The 20,724-nt window shown below is 52.9% G+C and overlaps 1 protein-coding gene across 1 annotated transcript in view; it reads left to right on the forward strand.

Moving 5' to 3' along the window:
* Positions 1-20,724, forward strand: part of LOC132836141 (RAS guanyl-releasing protein 2-like) — a 114,514-nt gene that overhangs the window by 9,325 nt on the left and 84,465 nt on the right. Inside the window, exons 2-3 of the mRNA XM_060855459.1 lie at positions 15,797-16,018; positions 19,545-19,647. Coding sequence (XP_060711442.1) covers positions 15,916-16,018; positions 19,545-19,647 — 206 coding nt within the window. The 5' untranslated portion in view covers positions 15,797-15,915. The remainder of the gene's footprint in view (positions 1-15,796; positions 16,019-19,544; positions 19,648-20,724) is intronic.

Below are 20,724 nucleotides of genomic sequence, written 5' to 3' on the forward strand. Positions count from 1 at the left end.
GTCAATGATACCTCCCTGCATCATCGAGTTAACCAACTCCCCATCTCCCAACTACCCACCATCTCGTCAGGGTTGAAGCCCCTTGGCTCATTTCTGGCTGGACTGCATTCGATGGGCCAACCAGACTCCTCTCCCAACGCCCATCAATCTCCCTAAACAAGCTCTGTGGGGTCTACACTGTCCCCCATCCAACACTCCCCAGGACAGGGACAGCATGGGGTTAGATACAGAGTAAAGCTCCCTCTAAACTGTTCCCCATCAAACACACCCAAGGACAGGGACAGCACGGGGTTAGATACAGAGTAAAGCTCCCTCTACACTGTCCCCCATCAAACACTCCCCAGGACAGGGACAATGAAGGGTTAGATACAGAGTAAAACTCCCTCTACACCGTCCCCCCATGAAACACTCCCCAGGACAGGGACAGTGCAGGGTTAGATACAGCGTAAAGCTCCCTCTACACCATCCCTCCATCAAACACTCCCCAGGACAGGGACAGTGCAGGGTTAGATACAGAGTAAAGCTCCCTCTACACCGTCCCCCCATCAAACACTCCCTAGGACAGGGACAGTGCAGGGTGAGATACAGGGTAAGCTCTCTCTACACTCTCCCACAATCTGTGAAAACACGAGGCCCCAGCACCGTTCCCCCTGGGTGGGGTCAGATGAGGTGACTGGGACAGGAGAGGGGAGAGGTTGAGCGAGATGAGGCCAGTGCCAAGGGGGCACTTTGGGATGTCTACTTTCTCACCATTTGCCCTCTTCTCTAGTTGTTCCCCTTGAGAAGGTGGGGGGGGGGGGGGGGGGGTGAGCAGCCATCTTGAACCGCTGCAGTCCGTGTGCTGTGGGTCAGACCCACAATGCCCTGGGGGAGAGAGTTCCAGGATTCTGATCCAAGGAACGGCCGATATATTCCCAAGTCGGAATGGGGAGCAGTGGGAACGTGCGGATGGGTGGTGTTCCCATATATCTGCTGCCCCTTGTCCTTCTGGATGGAAGTGGCCATGGGTTTGGAAGGTGCTGCCTGGGGTGGGCACACACAGGGGCACCTCGCACACACACTGGCGGACCGAGTGGGTGCTTGTACATGTGGTGCCAAGCAAACCAGGGATGGTGAGGTTGTCTTCTGGAATGCTCCCCCTAACCTGGGGACGTGGGGAGTATTCCCTGACTCGTGCCCCATCCACGAAGGACAGGCTTTGGGGAGTCGGGGGGGGGGGGGGGAGTTACTGAGCCCAGGCCCTGACCTGCTCCTGCAGCCGCTGTGTTTATGTGGGGAGCCCAGTTGAGTTTCAGGTCAATGGTAAACCCCCCCAGGATGTTGATTTTGGAAGTTGTCGTGGGACGGTTGGTGGGGGAAGGGCGTGGGGGCACGGGAGCACAGTGATGGGAATGTTTCTAGGGAAGTGATCCATCACATGGCTGGGTGGGAGGTTTTCATAGAATCAGAGAATCCCTACAGTGCAAAAACAGGCCCTTCGGCCCAACAAGCCCACACCGACTCTCCGAAGAGTATCCCACTCAGACCCCTTCTCCCACCTATTACTCTATATTTACCCCTGACTAATGCACCTCGCCTGCACATCTCTGGGCACTATGGGACAATTTAGCACGGCCAATCCACCCTGACCTGCACATCCCTGGGCACTATGGGACAATTTAGCACAGCCAATCCACCCTAACCTGCACATCTTTGTGACTGTGGGAGGAAACCGGAGCACCCGGAGGAAACCCCACACAGACACGCGGGGAGAATGTGCAAACTCCACACAGGCCGTTGCCCAGGGGTGGGATCGAACCTGGAACCCTGGCACTGTGGGACAGCAGTGCTAACCACTGAGCCATCATGTCATCCCAGGTGGGGCATCCAGACTGGAGAATGTCCAATTTCCACGTCCTCCAGAGGGTGATGTGCCAGGCCTTTGCTCCATGTGATGTGGCCCTAGCTGGGAAAGGCCGAGGCTTTGTTCCCATTTGAATAATGCTGGGCCCACTCCGTTGGTAGTTAGTTCACTGAGAGGCCCCCTCATGGTTAACAGACGCTGAATGGCTGGCTTATCGAGTGGGTGCTGTCAAACCATTGACAGACAGGGAGTCCCACCACACAGGAAGTGAGTCGGCACATTCACGGTGATCGAGCCCAGTCCACAGCTGCCACTGAGATAAAGCACGAGGTTGACAGGAAACTGCCCTAAACAAACATCAGGGTGCTGAAACTCCATCTCCTCGGTAAACTCTGCAGTGCGAGTCCAGCGAGGTCCCCAGCCCAGGTGAACAGCCCGTTGTCAGCCATTCAGGCACATTCCTGGTCGCCTCAGCTGCCATCTTGAGGTGCGCCCACCAGTCTCACAGAGACGGACAACTGAACACTGAGGGAAGACGTGCACTCAGCTTGTGTGAAGATATTTGTAACACACTTCGAACAAGCAAGGGCTCACAGTCCGGACCCTCCGACAGTGCGGCACTCCCTCAGTACTGATCCTCTGACAGTGCCACTCCCTCAGCACTGACCCTCCGACAGTGTGGTGCTCCCTCAGTACTGACCCTCCGACAGTGCCCACTCCCTCAGTACTGACCCTCTGACAGTGCAGCACTCCTTCAGCACTGACCCTCTGACAGTGCGGCGCTCCTTCAGCACTGACCCTCTGACAGTGCGGCGCTCCCTCAGTACTGACCCTCCGACAGTGCGGCACTCCCTCAGTACTGACCCTCCGACAGTGCGGCGCTCCCTCAGTACTGACCCTCTGACGGTGTGGTGCTCCCTCAGTACTGACCCTCTGACAGTGTGGCGCTCCCTCAGTACTGACACTCTGACAGTGCAGCACTCCCTCAGTACTGACCCTCTGACGGTGTGGCACTCCCTCAGTACTGACCCTCTGACGGTGTGGCGCTCCCTCAGTACTGACCCTCTGACAGTGCTGCGCTCCCTCAGTACTGACCCTCTGACAGTGCTGCGCTCCCTCAGTACTGACCCTCTGACAGTGCTGCGCTCCCTCAGTACTGACCCTCCGACAGTGCGGCGCTCCCTCAGTACTGACCCTCAAAGTGGAGTAACGCTCCCTCTACACTGTCCCCCATCAAACCCTCCCCAGGACAGGGACAGCACGGGGTTAGATGCAGCGTGGAGCTGGTGCCTGTGCTCTGTTGTGCGGGTTGAGCCTGGGTTGGGTCTGGGTTTGACCAGAGAGCTGAAGTGAAGGTTGAAAGGCCTAGGTGGGGGCGTAGTTGGCACGGGTGTGTGATCACGTGAGGGGAGTGGGGGAGTGCCTGGACTGGGTGGGTGTTGGACGGACAATGGCACTGTCTGGAGCCTTTTCTGACAGTGGGTCATCGTCTGGGTGAGCTCGTCCTGTCACCTCCCTCCCCTGTGTTTTCCAACTGCGTTTCAGTTCGGACACGTGGTTCCCCACCACCCCCAACCCCCTCCGGACCCAGCACTGGCTTCTTTTGGAAACCTAGCCCTAAAACCGTCCAAATGTTCGGCAGCTCCGAGCAGTTCCCCCCACCCTGTGAGGAAATGGATACCGCCCCTGCACAGAGCACTCTGCATTATTGTAGCACCCTTTGCCACCTCAGGAACTGCAGGAATCACTAGAGCCAGACCCACTCAGGAAGGTCACACAAACGGCCCACGCGGTGCCCACCCCTCGCCCTGGTTGTTTTGTGTGACAGAGGGCGCCCAGATATCGGCCGCAGCCCATCCGAGAGCAATCCCACCTGCGGGCGGGCTCACCATCCGCGATTCACCTGCCATGACTCCCAGCTCCCTCTGCTTTCCTGGGCACTCCGGAACCTCTCACCGTAGAAATCGGACAGAGTGGGGACAGGCCAATCGGCCCGTCAACTCTGCGCCAACCCACCTGCACATCCCTGGGCACTATGGGACAATTTAGCACGGCCAATCCACCCTAACCTGCACATCCCTGGGCACTATGGGACAATTTAGCACGGGCCAATCCACCCTAACCTGCACATCCCTGGGCACTATGGGGCAATTTAGCACGGCCAATCCACCCTAACCTGCACATCCCTGGGCACTATGGGGCAATTTAGCACGGCCAATCCACCCTAACCTGCACATCCCTGAGCACTATGGGACAATTTAGCATGGACAATTCACCCTAACCTGCACATCCCTGGGCACTATGAGACAATTTAGCACGGCCAATTCACCCTAACCTGCACATCCCTGGGCACTATGAGACAATTTAGCATGGCCAATTCACCCTAACCTGTACACCCCTGGACACTATGGGACAATTTAGTATGGCCAATCCACCCTAACCTGCACATCCCTGGGCACTATGGGACAATTTAGCATGGCCAATCCACCCTTAACCTGCACATCTTTGGACTGTGGGAGTAAACCGAGCCCCTGGATGACACCACACGCAGACAGTCACCCAAGGGTGGGATCGAACCCAGGCCCCTGGCGCCGTGAGGCAGCATCGCTCACCACTGAGTCACCGTGCAGCCCTCTGGTTGGAGCACCTTGTAAATACGGTACATCTACAAGTTCTCCTTTATCCACAGCCCTAGTTAGCTCTTTCAGGAACGCTGACAAACCGAGTAAAAATGTGAATTCGCTGCTGACAGGACATGGTTCGACCTGCCTTAGAACCTTGAACAAATCCTACAGCCCAGTTGTGATAACTGTGAGGCGCACAGACAGCACAACATCTGTGCTGCGGCCTACCTGGGAGACGTTGGCTGTCAGCACTTGGCAAAAACATATCCGTGGTGTGTGGGTGTTTCTGGGCTGTATCAGTTTCAGAGTTCAACCTCAAAACAAGCGACGCAGATGACTAAGAGGGGGCGACGCCCAAGAGGGAGCACACTAACCCAGGTTCCCTGTCGTTGAACACATCTGGTTTTCGATCAGGATGTGGGCAGTGGTTGGTCCGACACAGCATTGAACAGTCGATGCTGTTCGAGGAGATGTAGAACAATGTGACGCGCACGCGTGAGGCCTGCAGCGTAGGCCTCAATGCTAAATATGTGAGGGGACCCTCATGTACCGTCCGGCGCCCCAGCGCAGCCCTGGGATGTAGGGTTTTCCATCTGCGCGCCTCCCAGCTGCAAGAACACGAGAAGGAATACCCATTCGATGGGGACGCACTATCGGAGGGTCAATACTGAGGGAGTGCCGCACTGTCGGGGGTTCAGTACTGAGGGAGTGCCGCACTGTCAGAGGGTCAGTACTGAGGGAGTGCCGCACTGTCAGAGGGTCAGTACTGAGGGAGTGCCGCACTATCGGAGGGTCAGTACTGAGGGAGTGCCGTACTGTCGGAGGGTCAGGGCTGAGGGAGTGCCGCACTGTCAGAGGGTCAGTACTGAGGGAGTGCTGCACTATCGGAGGGTCAGTACTGAGGGAGTACCACACTGTCAGAGGGTCAGTGCTGAGGGAGCGCCACAATGTCGGAGGGTCAGTGCTGAGGGAGTGCCACACTGTCAGAGGGTCAGTACTGAGGAAGCGCCGCACTGTCGGAGTGTCAGTGCTGAGGGAGTGCCACACTGTCAGAGGGTCAGTGCTGAGGGAGTGCTGCACTGTCGGAGGGTCAGTGCTGAGGGAGTGCCGCACTGTCGGAGGGTCAGTGCTGAGGGAGAGCCGCACTGTCAGAGGGTCAGTACTGAGGGAGTGCCGCACTGTCGGAGGGTCAGTGCTGAGGGAGTGCCGCACTGTCGGAGGGTCAGTGCTGAGGGAGAGCCGCACTGTCGGAGGGTCAGTACTGAGGGAGAGCCGCACTGTTGGAGGGTCAGTACTGAGGGAGTGCCGCACTGTCGGAGGGTCAGTAGATGTGGAAGAGCCTCTGGCCTATTGGGGAACAGTGTTTGGGGTCAGGTTCGGTGGTGAGTGTGAGTGTGAGGGAACAGCTCTCTCCATTGCTGCCCTCGAAGCAGCCTTGAGGTTTCGGGTGTGTCCTTGAGTAAGGATTAGTTTGTGTGAATTGCAGCTTTGTGGTATCACACACTGGTGTGTTACACCTTGTAATCTCAATCAGATTTCAACTCCTCGCTGTCATGTGATCGCCTGAGGGTTAACCGTTTGAGTACCACAACATATCGGTCTCAAGGTGCAACTTTCACCACCTCTCCCCTTGCCTCAAGCATGGTGGGCCTCAGGTTCTCCCACCACCAGCTCTCTGTCTCTACCTCCATCCCTCTCCCTCTCGCTCTCTCCTTCTCTCTGGCTCTCTCTCTCTCACTGTCTCACTGTCTCTCTCTTTCTCTCTCTCTCTGCCTCCATCTCTCTCTCTCTCTCTCTCTGTCTCTCTCTTTCTCTCTCTCTCTTTCTCTTTTTGTCTCTCTCTTTCTGTCTCCATCTCTCTCTCTCTGTCTCTCTCTTTCTCTCTGTCTCTCTCTCTCTTTCTCTTTCTGTCTCTCTCTTTCTCTCTCTCTGTCTCCATCTCTCTCTCTCTGTCTCCATCTCTCTCTCTTTCTCTCTGTCTCCCTGTCTCTGTCTCCATCTCTCTCTCTCTGTCTCCATTTCTCTCTCTCTTTCACTGTCTCTCTCTCTCACTGTCTCACTCTCTCTCTGTCTCTGTTTTCATCTCTCTCTCTGTCTGTCTTTGTCTCTTTGTCTCTGTCAATGAATTCTCTGTCTCTCTCTCCATCTCTCTCTCTTTCAATGTCTCTCTCTCTCTCACTCACTGTCTCGCTCTCTGTCTCTCTCTCTGTTTTTTAAATCTCTCTCTGTCTCTCTGTCTTTCTCTGTCTCTGTCTCCATCTCTCTTGCTCTCTCTCTGTCTCCTTCTCTCTCTCTCTGTCACTGTCTTTCTATCTCTCTCTATCTCTGTCTCCATCTGTTTTTCTCTCTCTCTCTCTCTCTCTCTCTGCCTTTCTCTGTCTCCATCTATTTCTCTGTCCCTCTCATTGTCTCTCTCTCTTTCTCTCTCTCTCTCTCTCTTTGCTTTCTCTGTCTCTCTCTCTCTCTCTGTCTGTCTGTCTCTCTCTCTCTCTCTCTCTCTCTGTCTCTCTGTCTCTCCCTGTCTCTGTCCCTCTCTCAGAGAGAAACATCAGTCTGCTTTCTGTCTTTCTAAACTATTTCCAAATCTTCAAAATCTCAGCTGCATTCTCAAGGCCAACTCCCCCCCACCTTCACAAGGACATTGTCCATTATTGTCTGCTCCGAATCGAAGGGTAGACCATTGTTTTCTCTCTCTCTCTGTCTCAGCCTCTCTCTCTCTCTCTCTCTCTCTCACTCTCTCTCTGTCCCTCTCTATCTCTCTGTCTCTCTCTCTTCCTCTCTGACTCTATCTCTCACTATCTCTGACTTTCTCTCTGTCTCTCTCTCTCTTCCTCTCTGACTCAATCTCTCTCACTGTCTCTGACTTTGTCTCTCTCTCATGTCTCTCTGTATGTCTCTCCCACTTTCTCTCTGACTCTATCTCACTATGTTTGACTTTCTGTCTGTCTGTACCTTTTTCTCTCTCTGTCTCTCTCTCCTCCATGCCTCTGTCTCTTTCTATTTCTCTCTGACTCTGTCTCTCTCTCACTCTTTGTCCACTCTCTGTCTCTCTCTTTCTCCCTGCCTCTGTCTCTCTCTCCCTTTCTGTCTGAGTTAATATCGCTCTGTCTCTCTCTCTCTCTCTCTCTCCCTTTCTCTGTCACTGTCTCTGAATCTGTCTCTCTCTCTCTCTTTCGCTCTGTCTGTCTGTCCCTCCCTCTGTCTGTCTGTCTCTGTCTCTGTCTCTTTCTCTCTCACTCTCTGTCTGTCCTGCTTTCTGTCTCTCTCTCTCTATCTGTCTGTCTGTCCCGCTCTCTGTCTCTCTCTCTCTGTCTCTGTCTCTTTCTCTCTCACTCTCTGTCCCGCTTTCTGTCTCTCTCTCTGTCTGTCTGTCCTGCTCTCTGTCTCTCTCTCTGTCTGCCTGTCCCGCTCTCTGTCTCTCTCTCTCTGTCTCTGTCTCTTTCTCTCTCACTCTCTGTCCCGCTTTCTGTCTCTCTCTCTGTCTGCCTGTCCCGCTCTCTGTCTCTCTCTCTGTCTGCCTGTCCCGTTCTCTGTCTCTCTCTCTCTCTCTCTAACTGCCTGTCCCGCTCTCTGTCTCTCTCTCTCTCTCTAACTGCCTGTCCCGCTCTCTGTCTCTCTCTCTCTCTCTCTGTCTGCCAGTCCCGCTCTCTGTCTCTCTCTCTCTCTCTCTGTCTGCCAGTCCCGCTCTCTGTCTCTCTCTCTCTCTCTGTCTGCCTGTCCCGCTCTCTGTCTCTCTCTCTGTCTCGAGTTTCTTTCGATACAGAGTCACCACTCACCAGAGGGTTTTCTGTCACCGTTGATCTTTGAGTGTTGAATATGGCAGTGAAAGAGGGACATCAGCCTGTCTCTTTGTAGTGAGCTAGATTGAGCCAAAATGTTTGTATTTTTGAAGGAGGATTTTTGGAAATCTGTGGTCACCTTTTCGTTCTCAGTCTGCAGGCCCTGATCACACAGTGTAGCTGTCAGTGGCTGCGCTTTTCAATCAGCAGCCCTTTCCAGTGAGTTAGGCCGCAACTGCTCTCGCTGAACTGGGATCTGTTGAGGTCTTTTAGATTAGATTCCCTACAGTGTGGAAATAGGCCCTTCGGCCCAACAAGTCCACACCGACCCTCCGAAGAGTAACCCACCCAGACCCATTCCCCTACATTTACCCCAGATTAATACACCCTAACCTGCACATCCCTGGACACTATGGGACAATTTAGCACGGCCAATCCACCCTCACCTGCACATCACTGGACACTATGGGACAATTTAGCACGGCCAATCCACCCTAACCTGCACATCCCTGGGCACTATGGGACAATTTAGCACGGCCAATCCACCCTCACCTGCACATCACTGGACACTATGGGACAATTTAGCACGGCCAATCCACCCTCACCTGCACATCACTGGACACTATGGGACAATTTAGCACGGCCAATCCACCCTAACCTGCACATCACTGGACACTATGGGACAATTTAGCACGGCCAATCCACCCTAATCTGCACATCCCTGGGCACTATGGGGCAATTTAGCACGGCCAATCCATCCTAACCTGCACATCCCTGGGACACTATGGGACAATTTAGCACGGCCAATCCACCCTAACGTGCACATCCCTGGACACTATGGGACAATTTAGCACGGCCAATCCACCCTAATCTGCACATTCCTGGACAATATGGGACAATTTAGCACAGCCAATCCACCCTAACCTGCACACCCCTGGACAATATGGGACAATTTAGCACGGGCCAATCCACCCTAACCTGCACATCACTGGACACTATGGGACAATTTAGCACGGCCAATCCACCCTAACCTGCACATCCTTGGACACTATGGGACAATTTAGCACAGCCAATCCACCCTAACCTGCACATCGCTGGGCACTATGGGGGAATTTAGCACGGCCAATCCACCCTAACCTGCACATCCATTGGCACGATGGGACAATTTAGCACGGCCAATCCACCCTAACCTGCACATTCCTGGACACTATGGGACAATTTAGCACGGCCAATCCACCCTAACTTGCACATCCCTGGGCACTACTGGACAATTTAGCACGGCCAATCCACCCTAATCTGCACATCCCTGGGCACTATAGGCAATTTAGCACGGCCAATCCACCCTAACCTGCACATCCCTGGGCACTATGGGACAATGTAGCACGGCCAATCCACCCTAACCTGCACATTCCTGGACAATATGGGACAATTTAGCACGGCCAATCCACCCTAACCTGCACATCCCTGGACAATATGGGACAATTTAGCACGGGCCAATCCACCCTAACCTGCACATCACTGGACACTATGGGGCAATTTAGCACGGCCAATCCACCCTAACCTGCACATCCTTGGACACTATGGGACAATTTAGCACAGCCAATCCACCCTAACCTGCACACCGCTGGGCACTATGGGGGAATTTAGCACGGCCAATCCACCCTAACCTGCACATCCATGGGCACGATGGGACAATTTAGCACGGCCAATCCACCCTAACCTGCACCTTCCTGGACACTATGGGACAATTTAGCACGGCCAATCCACCCTAACCTGCACATCCATGGGCACTATAGGCAATTTAGCACGGCCAATCCACCCTAACCTGCACATCCCTGGGCACTATGGGACAATTTAGCACGGCCAATCCACCCTAACCTGCACATCCCTGGACACTATGGGACAATTTAGCACGGCCAATCCACCCTAACCTGCACATCCCTGGGCACTATGGGACAATTTAGCACGGCCAATCCACCCTAACCTGCACATCCCTGGACACTATGGGACAATTTAGCACGGCCAATCCACCCTAACCTGCACATCCCTGGGCACTATGGGACAATTTAGCACAGCCAATCCACCCTAACCTGCACATCCCTGGACAATATGGGACAATTTAGCACGGCCAATCCACCCTAACCTGCACATCCCTGGGCACTATGGGACAATTTAGCACGGCCAATCCACCCTAACCTGCACATCCCTGGACACTATGGGACAATTTAGCATGGCCAATCCACCCTAACCTGCACATCCCTGGACACTATAGGACAATTTAGCACGGCCAATCCACCCTAACGTGCACATCCCTGGACACTGTGGGACAATTTAGCACGGCCATCCACCCTAACCTGCACATCCCTGGACAATATGGGACAATTTAGCACGGCCAATCCATCCTAACCTGCACATCCCTGGGACACTATGGGACAATTTAGCACGGCCAATCCACCCTGACCCGCACAACCCTGGAAACTATGGGACAATTTAGCATGGCCAATCCACCCTAACCTGCACATTCCTGGACACTATGGGACAATTTAGCACGGCCAATCCACCCTAACCTGCACATCCCTGGACACTATGGGACAATTTAGCACGGCCAATCCACCCTAACCTGCACATCCCTGGGCACTACTGGACAATTTAGCACGGCCAATCCACCCTAATCTGCACATCCCTGGGCACTATAGGCAATTTAGCACGGCCAATCCACCCTAACCTGCATATCCCTGGGCACTATGGGACAATTTAGCACGGCCAATCCACCCTAACCTGCACATCCCTGTGCACTATGGGACAATTTAGCACGGCCAATCCACCCTAACCTGCACATCCCTGGGCACTATAGGCAATTTAGCACGGCCAATCCACCCTAACGTGCACATCCCTGGGCACAATGGGGCAATTTAGCACGGCCAATCCACCCTAACCTGCACATCCCTGGTCACTATGGGACAATTTAGCACGGCCAATCCACCCTAACCTGCACATCCCTGGGCACTATGGGACAATTTAGCACGGCCAATCCACCCTAACCTGCACGTCCCTGGGCACTATGGGACAATTTAGCATGGCCAATCCACCCTAACCTGCACATCCCTGGGCAGTATGGGGCAATTTAGCACGGCCAATCCACCCTAACCTGCACATCCCTGGGCACTATGGGACAATTTAGCACGGCCAATCCACCCTAACCTGCACATTCCTGGGCACTATGGGACAATTTAGCATGGCCAATCCACCCTAACCTGCACATAATTGTCCCTTAGTGCCCGGTGATGTGCAGGTTAGGGTGCATCAGTCATGGGTAAATGTAGGGGAGTGTGTCTGAGTTGGTTACTGAGCGGAGGATTGGTGTGGAGTTGTTGGACCGAACTGCACACTGTCGGGATTCTATTTTAGATAAGTGCACGAACAGCCGATGTTCGGAAGGACATGGGCCGAGCACAGGCAGGTGTGTCCAGTTTCGAACACTATTACAGTCGGAATGTTCATGTTGGGCCAAAGGGTCTGTTTGACTCTATGGCCAATGCCAGGCGCAGATTCGGGCTTAGCCTAGCAGCCTCACTGTCAGCTGGCTGTGGTTTAAGTGGGACACGGTTCCCGAGTGGCCCACATGTGACTGTGATAGTCACTGTCCCTCAGCCTGCAGCTCCTCACACTCACCCGGCTGGCTTCTGAAGGGTAGCGAGGCCTCTCCCCACAGTCCATCAGCTCCGTGTCACTGAGGCCTACCTCGCCAGGCTGCTACCTTGTGAGTTAACCTTCAGAGATTGTCATATTGCCGGGCCTGTCCAAACCACATTTCCACCTTTGAGGCTCTGGGCCTAGCGGGACACTAACAGGCCAGGGTGTGTGTTTCTATGTCTGTGTATGTATCTATTTCTGTCTGTGTCTCTGTCTGTGCGTGTCTCTGCCTGTGCGTGTCTCTGTGCGTGTCTCTGCCTGTGTGTGTCTCTGACTGTGTGTGTCTCTGCCTGTGTGTGTCTCTGCCTGTGCGTGTGTCTGTGAGTGTCTCTGCCTGTGTGTGTCTCCGTGAGTCTCTGTCTGTGCGTGTCTCTGTGAGTGTCTCTGCCTGTGTGTGTGTCTGTGTGTGTCTCCGTGAGTCTCTGTCTATGTGTGTCTGTCTGTGCGTGTCTCTGTGAGTGCCTCTGTCCGTGCGTGTCTCTGCCTGTGTGTGTCTCTGGGTGTGTCTCTGTGTGTGCGTGTCTCTGTGTGTGTGTGTGTCTCTGTGTGTGCGTGTCTCTGTGAGTGTCTCTGCCTGTGTGTGTGTCTGTGAGTCTCTGTCTGTGTGTGTCTCTGTGTGTGTGTCTCTGTGTGTGTCTCTGGGTGTGTCTCTGTGTGTGCATGTCTCTGCCTGTGTGTGTCTCTGTGTGTGCGTATCTCTGTGTGTGTGTGTCTCTGTGTGTGTCTGTGTGTGTGTGTGTCTCTGTGAGTGTCTCTGCCTGTGTGTGTCTCTGGGTGTGTGTCTCTGTGAGTGTCTCTGCCTGTGTGTGTGTCTGTGAGTCTCTGTCTGTGTGTGTCTCTGTGTGTGTGTCTCTGTGTGTGTCTCTGGGTGTGTCTCTGTGTGTGCATGTCTCTGCCTGTGTGTGTCTCTGTGTGTGCGTATCTCTGTGTGTGTGTGTCTCTGTGTGTGTCTGTGTGTGTGTGTGTCTCTGTGAGTGTCTCTGCCTGTGTGTGTCTCTGGGTGTGTGTCTCTGTGAGTGTCTCTGCCTGTGTGTGTCTCTGACTGTGTGTGTCTCTGCCTGTGTGTGTCTCTGCCTGTGCGTGTGTCTGTGAGTGTCTCTGCCTGTGTGTGTGTCTGTGAGTCTCTGTGTGTGAGTGTCTCTGTGTGTGTCTCTGGGTGTGTCTCTGTGTGTGCATGTCTCTGCCTGTGTGTGTCTCTGTGTGTGCGTATCTGTGTGTGTGTGTGTCTCTGTGTGTGTCTGTGTGTCTGTGTGTCTCTGTGTGTGTGTCTCTGTGAGTGTCTCTGCCTGTGTGTGTCTCTGGGTGTGTGTCTCTGTGAGTGTCTCTGCCTGTGTGTGTCTCTGCCTGTGCGTGTGTCTGTGAGTGTCTCTGCCTGTGTGTGTCTCCGTGAGTCTCTGTCTGTGCGTGTCTCTGTGTGTGTCTCTGTGAGTGTCTCTGCCTGTGTGTGTGTCTGTGTGTGTCTCCGTGAGTCTCTGTCTATGTGTGTCTGTCTGTGCGTGTCTCTGTGAGTGCCTCTGTCTGTGCGTGTCTCTGCCTGTGTGTGTCTCTGGGTGTGTCTCTGTGTGTGCGTGTCTCTGTGTGTGCGTGTCTCTGTGTGTGTGTGTGTCTCTGTGTGTGCGTGTCTCTGTGAGTGTCTCTGCCTGTGTGTGTGTCTGTGAGTGTCTCTGCCTGTGTGTGTCTCTGTGAGTCTCTGTCTGTGTGTGTCTCTGTGTGTGAGTGTCTCTGTGTGTGTGTCTGTGAGTGTCTCTGCCTGTGTGTGTCTCCGTGAGTCTCTGTCTGTGTGTGTCTCTGTGTGTGTGTGTCTCTGTGTGTGTCTCTGGGTGTGAGTGTCTCTGTGTGTGTCTCTGTGTGTGCATGTCTCTGCCTGTGTGTGTCTCTGTGTGTGCGTATCTCTGTGTGTGTGTGTCTCTGTGTGTGTCTGTGTGTGTGTGTGTCTCTGTGTGTGTGTCTCTGTGAGTGTCTCTGCCTGTGTGTGTCTCTGTGTGTGCGTATCTCTGTGTGTGTGTGTCTCTGTGTGTGTCTGTGTGTGTGTGTGTGTCTCTGTGTGTGTGTGTCTCTGTGAGTGTCTCTGCCTGTGTGTGTCTCTGTGTGTGTCTCTGGGTGTGTCTCTGTGTGTGCGTGTCTCTGCCTGTGTGTGTCTCTGTGTGTGTGTGTCTCTGTGTGTGTCTCTGTGTGTGTGTCTCTGTGAGTGTCTCTGCCTGAGTGTGTCTCTGTGTGTGTCTCTGGGTGTGTCTCTGTGTGTGCGTGTCTCTGCCTGTGTGTGTCTCTGGGTGTGCGTGTCTGTGTATGTGTGTGTCTCTGTGTGTGCGTGTCTCTGTGCGTGTCTCTGCCTGTGTGTGTCTCTGGGTGTGTCTCTGTGTGTGCGTGTCTCTGTCTGTGTGTGTCTCTGGGTGTGTCTCTGTGTGTGCGTGTCTCTGTGTGCGTGTCTCTGTGAGTGCCTCTGTCTGTGAGTGTCTCTGCCTGTGTGTGTCTCTGTGAGTCTCTGCCTGTGCATGTGTCTGTGTGTGTCTCTGTGAGTGTCTCTGTTTGTGTCTCTGTGTGTGTCTCTGTGAGTGTCTCTGTGAGTGTCTCTGTCTCTGTCTGCCTTTCTCTGTTTGTGTCTCCGTGTGTGTGTGTTTCCGTGTGTGTGTCTCTGTGAGTGTCTCTTTTTGCTTTGATGTCTCTGTGTGTGTATCTATGTCTGTGTATATCCTAGTTTGTATGTGTATCTATACCCATGTGTGTATCCATGTGCATGTGCGTATGTCAATGTCTATGTGAGTGTATCTATGTGTATGTGGATGTACCTGTGTCCATGTGTAGAGCATATCTATAGGTGTGTGTCTGTATGTGTCTCTCTGTGCATATCTGTGCCTGTATGTATCTCTGTCTGTGAGTTCTGTCTGTGTATCTGTGTGTATGTGTGTGTGTGTGTAGCTATGTCTGTGTGTAGTTACATATGTGTACGTGTGTGTCTGCCAGTTTGTGTCGATGCTGAGAATTTGTGTGTCTGTGTAGTTACACAGCAGCCCGACTCAGCCAGCACATGTAACGGGAGCAGGGAATTCAGCAACGGGAGAGTCCCTCTGATGGACTTCCGTGGAATTTCATACAACACAGCAGCACTCACTCTGCATGAAAACTCCCTCAGTACTGACCCTCTGACAGTGCGGCACTCCCTCAGCACTGACCCTCCGACAGTGCGGCACTCCCTCAGCACTGACCATCCGACAGAGCGGCACTCCCTCAGTACTGACCCTCTGAGAGTGCGGCACTCCCTCAGCACTGACCCTCCGACAGTGCGGCACTCCCTCAGCACTGACCCTCCGACAGAGCGGCACTCCCTCAGTACTGACCCTCTGAGAGTGCGGCACTCCCTCAGCACTGACCCTCCGACAGTGCGGCACTCCCTCAGTACTGACTCTCCGAGAGAGCGGCACTCCCTCAGTACTGACCCTCCAACAGAGCGGCACTCCCTCAGTACTGACCCTCTGCCAGTGCGGCACTCCCTCAGCACTGACCCTCTGCCAGTGCGGCGCTCCCTCAGTACTGACCCTCCGACAGTGCTGTACTCCCTCAGCACTGACCCTCCGACAGTGCGGCACTCCCTCAGTACTGACCCTCCGACAGTGCGGCGCTCCCTCAGTACTGACCCTCCGACAGTGCGGCGCTCCCTCAGTACTGACCCTCCGACAGTGCGGCGCTCCCTCAGTACTGACCCTCCGACAGTGCGGCGCTCCCTCAGTACTGACCCTCTGACAGTGCGGCACTCCCTCAGTACTGAGTGCAGTATAGTACATAGCATCACCGCCCGAGCTGTGGATTATTTTGGGAATTCTGCTCATTGTTGTCTAACGTCCGGACCTGTTGTTCTGTAGGACGTTGACGACGGGAGTGCACTCGGTAACTCGGTGCTGGACATCAGTAGGGCGAATATTCGCCCCCTCAGTCTCGGACGAATACCATCCCCTCCCTCTGTCTTTCTTGGGGGAACAAAATGTCCGAGACATCGAACAAAGAGGCCGAGAAGCCAACGTTCTTGGTGACGGAGAAATCGGCAACCATCGATGAGATGATCCAGGCATGCATCAATGAATTCGGTGAGGAACCTCTCTCTCTCTCTCTCTCTCTTACCTGTTTTCTGGGCCACCCATCTTTGGTACTTTGAGGAATAGAACTGCTTTTCTCCCTCTCTCCCTCTGTTCCTCGTTCATTCCTTTTTTTTCCTGCCTCTATCTCTTCCACTCTCTCCTTCTCTATCTCTTTCTTGCTCTCCATATCTCTGTGTCTGTCCTTTTCTCGCTCTGTAGCATCTGATCTGTACCTCTTCCTTCATCTCTGTCCCTCGTTCGGTCATTCGCACGGTCTGTCCCTTTTTGTCTCAATATCTGTCTCTCTCAAATATCTTTGTCTTTCTCTCATTCTCTGTCTCGATCTTTTTCACTCTTTCTCTCTCTCTCACACTCTCTCTCGCTCTATCAATATCCTTTTCTCTCCAATCTCTCTTTCTTTTCTCAAATATCGCTCTCCTTTTCTCTCTCTTCATGCTTCTCTACCAGTCTCTCTCTCTCTCAAACACACAGACACACTCTCACTCAATATCCATCTCTCTCAAATATCTCTTTCTCTTCTAAAATCTCACTCTCTTTCACTCTCTCTCTCTCTTTCTATCTTTCTCCCTGTTTCTCTCTCGCTCTCTTTCTCTCTCACACTCACACACATTCTCTCTCTGCATTACTTTTCCTTGTGTGCTGAATGACACATTTCCACCTATCACCAATCTCCTCTCCCCATTGGCTTGAAGTGGCTATTTTGTTAACAGAGTGAGTCTCCTCAGGGTTTTAAACTTTGTACGATAGCAGTATTCCATCGATTCGTTTTAATAAATGTTTCTGTTGTGATTCGCAGCCATTCGATGGTATGTTACTAAGTTAAACTTTATATTCTGGTGAAAGATAGTGGTGTCGGTGTACTAGCAACGTTCCGCAATATTTTACAATGCAATTGTCCCATAGTGCCCAGGGATGTGCAGGATTAGGGTGGATTGGCCATGCTAAATTGTCCCATAGTGCCCAGGGATGTGCAGGTTAGGGTGGACTGGCCGTGCTAAATTGTCCCATAGTGCCCAGGGATGTGCAGGTTAGGATGGATTGGCCGTGTTAAATTGTCCCATAGTGCCCAGGGATGTGCAGGTTAGGGTGGATTGGCCATGCTAAATTGTCCCAGAGTGCCCAGGGATGTGCAGGTTAGGGTGGATTGGCCGTGCTAAATTGTCCCATAGTTTCCAGGGATGTGCAGGTTAGGGTGGATTGGCCGTGCTAAATTGTCCCATAGTGTCCAGGGATATGCAGGTTAGGGTGGATTGGCCGTGCTAAATTGTCCCATAGTGCCCAGGGATGTGCAGGTTAGGGTGGATTGGCCGTGTTAAATTGTCCCATAGTGTCCCAGGGATGTGCAGGTTAGGGCGGATTGGCCGTGCTAAATTGTCCCATAGAGCCCAGGAACGTGCAGGTTTGGGTAGATTGGCCGTGTTAAATTGTCCCATAGTGTCCCAGGGATGTGCAGGTTAGGGCGGATTGGCCATGCTAAATTGTCCCATAGTGTGCAGGGATGTGCAGGTTAGGGTGGATTGGCGGTGCTAAATTGTCCCATAGTGCTCAGGGATGGGCAGGTTAGTGTGGATTGGCCATGCTAAATTATCCCATAGAGTCCAGGGATGTGCAGGTTAGTGTGGATTGGCCATGCTAAATTGTCCCATAGTGTCCAGGGATGTACAGGCTAGGGTGGATTGGCCGTGTAAAATTGTCCCATAGTGTCCAGGGATGTGCGGGTTAGGGTGGATTGGCCGTGCTAAAGTGTCCCAGGGATGTGCAGGTTAGGTTGGATTGGCCGTGCTAAATTGTCCCATAGTGTCCAGGGATGTGCAGGTTAGTGTGGATTGGCCGTGCTACATTATCCCATAGTGGCCTGGGATGTGCAGGTTAGGGTGGATTGGCCATGCTAAAATGTCCCATAGTGTCCTGGGATGTGCTGGTTAGGGTGGATTGTCCGTGCTAAATTGTCCCATAGTATCCAGGGATGTGCAGGTTAGGGTGGATTGGCCGTGCTAAATTGTCCCATAGTATCCAGGGATGTGCAGGTTAGGGTGGATTGGCCGTGCTAAATTGTCCAGTAGTGCCCAGGGATGTTCAGGTTAGGGTGGATTGGCTGTGCTAAATGGTCCCATAGTGTCCAGGGATGTGCAAGTTAGGGTGGATTGGTAGTGGTAAATTTTCCCATTGTGCCAAGAGATGTGCAGGTTAGGGTGGATTGGCCGTGCTAAATTGTCCCATAGTGTCCAGGGATGTGCATGTTAAGGTGGATTGGCCGTGCTAAATTATCCCATAGTGCCCAGGGATGTGCAGGTTAAGGTGGATTGGCCGTGCTAAATTATCCCATAGTGCCCAGGGATGTGCAGGTTAAGGTGGATTGGCTGTGCTAAATTGTCCCATAGTGCCCAGAGATGTGCAGGTTAGGGTGGATTGGCCGTGCTAAATTATCCCATAGTACCCCGGGATGTTCAGGTTAGGGCGGATTGGCCGTGCTAAATTGTCCCATAGTGCCCAGAGATGTGCAGGTTAGGGTGGATTGGCCGTGCTAAATTGTCCCATAGTGCCCAGAGATGTGCAGGTTAGGGTGGATTGGCCGTGCTAAAATGTCCCATAGTGTTCAGGGATGTGCAGGTTAGGGTGGATTGGCCGTGCTAAATTGTCCCAGAGTATCCAGGGATGTGCAGGTTAGGGTGGATTGGCCGTGCTAAATTGTCCCATAGTATCCAGGGATGTGCAGGTTAGAGTGGATTGGCCGTGCTAAATTGTCCCAGAGTGCCCAGGGATGTGCGGGTTAGGGTGGATTGGCCGTGCTAAATTGTCCCATAGTGCCCAGGGATGTGTAGGTTAGGGTGGATTGGCTGTGCTAAATTGTCCCATAGTGCCCAGAGATGTGCAGGTTAGGGTGGATTGGCCGTGCTAAAATGTCCCATAGTGTTCAGGGATGTGCAGGTTAGGGTGGATTGGCCGTGCTAAATTGTCCCAGAGTATCCAGGGATGTGCAGGTTAGGGTGGATTGGCCGTGCTAAATTGTCCCATAGTATCCAGGGGTGTGCAGGTTAGAGTGGATTGGCCGTGCTAAATTGTCCCATAGTGCCCAGGGATGTGCAGGTTAGGGTGGATTGGCCGTGCTAAATTGTCCCAGAGTGCCCAGGGATGTGCGGGTTACGGTGGATTGGCCGTGTTAAATTGTCCCATAGTGCCCAGGGATATGCAGGTTAGGGTGGATTGGCCGTGCTAAATTGTCCCATAGTTTCCAGGGATGTGCAGGTTAGGGTGGATTGGCCGTGCTAAATAGTCCTGTAGTGCCCAGGGATGTGCAGGTTAGGGTGGATTGGCCGTGCTAAATTGTACCATAGTGCCCAGGGATGTGCAGGTTAGCGTGGATTGGCTGTGGTCAATGCATGGTTGCTCGAGTGGGATTTGTCAGGGTGGGCTGGTGTTTGGAGGGTTGGTGAGGACTCAATGGGCTGAATGGCCTGCTTCCACACTGTCGGGATTCTCTGATTAACCATGTCTCTCCTCTGTTACCCTCCAGATGACTGTGGGAGGCTGAAGAACAGGCTCCTTCCTCACATGTTCTTGATGATGCACCAGTGGTATCTGCCATCAACTGAACTAGTGGGAAAACTGCTCCAATTATATCCTTCCAAGGGATTCTGTCTGAACCCTGGCTCAATTAGTCCTGGGCTCACCCGATCCCAGGCTTCCGTCTGGGACATTGCCACCTGGGGCTCAGGGAGAATGCGGTTCGAACTCAACACCTCTCAGCTTTTTCTGGGATCCTTCCCCCATCCCAAGCAATTCCTCACAGACCCCTGACCCAAATACAAGCCTCTCCTCCTCCTTGTGGAGAACAGTCTCGTCCCAGATTGCACGAGGCGGTATATTGGGACAGTCAGAGGGAGACGGGTGGGATGTGGATAATAGGTCAGCCAAGGACCAGGGACAGGCACAGGTAACACAGGGGAGCACACTCTCTGTATGCACACTCATACACACTCACATTGTTACAGACACATGCACTCACACACACACCCAGTTACAGACACACAAACACACACACACACACTCAGTTACAGACACACACTCAGTTACAGACACACACACTCTCACATTCAGTTACAGACACACACACACACACTCAGTTACATACACACACACACACTCAGTTACTGACACACACACTCACACACTCACTTACTGACACACACTCTCACATTCAGTTACAGACACACATTCACACACACATATTCAGTTACAGACAGACACACACACACACACACTCACACACACACACATTCAGGTACAGACATACTCACACACACTCAAGCACGCATTCGTATTCCGTTACAGTCACACACACTCAGATTCAGTTACAGACACTTACATTCAGTTACAGACATGCTCACACGTGCACACTCACATGCAGTTCCAGACACACACACTCAGTTACAGGCACACACGTAGACACACACACAGTCACATTCAGTTACAGACACAGATTCACACACACACTCTCATGTGCAATTACATCCATACACACACACATAATTCACACCACACAATGCACAAACGCTCACACACACGTTCACTCACACACATCACACTCACAACTCATTCATATATATGCACAACACAAACACACTGACATGCACACACAAAAACACGCACACGCTCATACACACACTCACCCACACTCATGGACACACACACTC

The sequence above is a fragment of the Hemiscyllium ocellatum genome, chromosome 46, assembly GCF_020745735.1.
Source record: "Hemiscyllium ocellatum isolate sHemOce1 chromosome 46, sHemOce1.pat.X.cur, whole genome shotgun sequence".
NCBI classification, from domain to species: Eukaryota; Metazoa; Chordata; class Chondrichthyes; order Orectolobiformes; family Hemiscylliidae; genus Hemiscyllium; species Hemiscyllium ocellatum.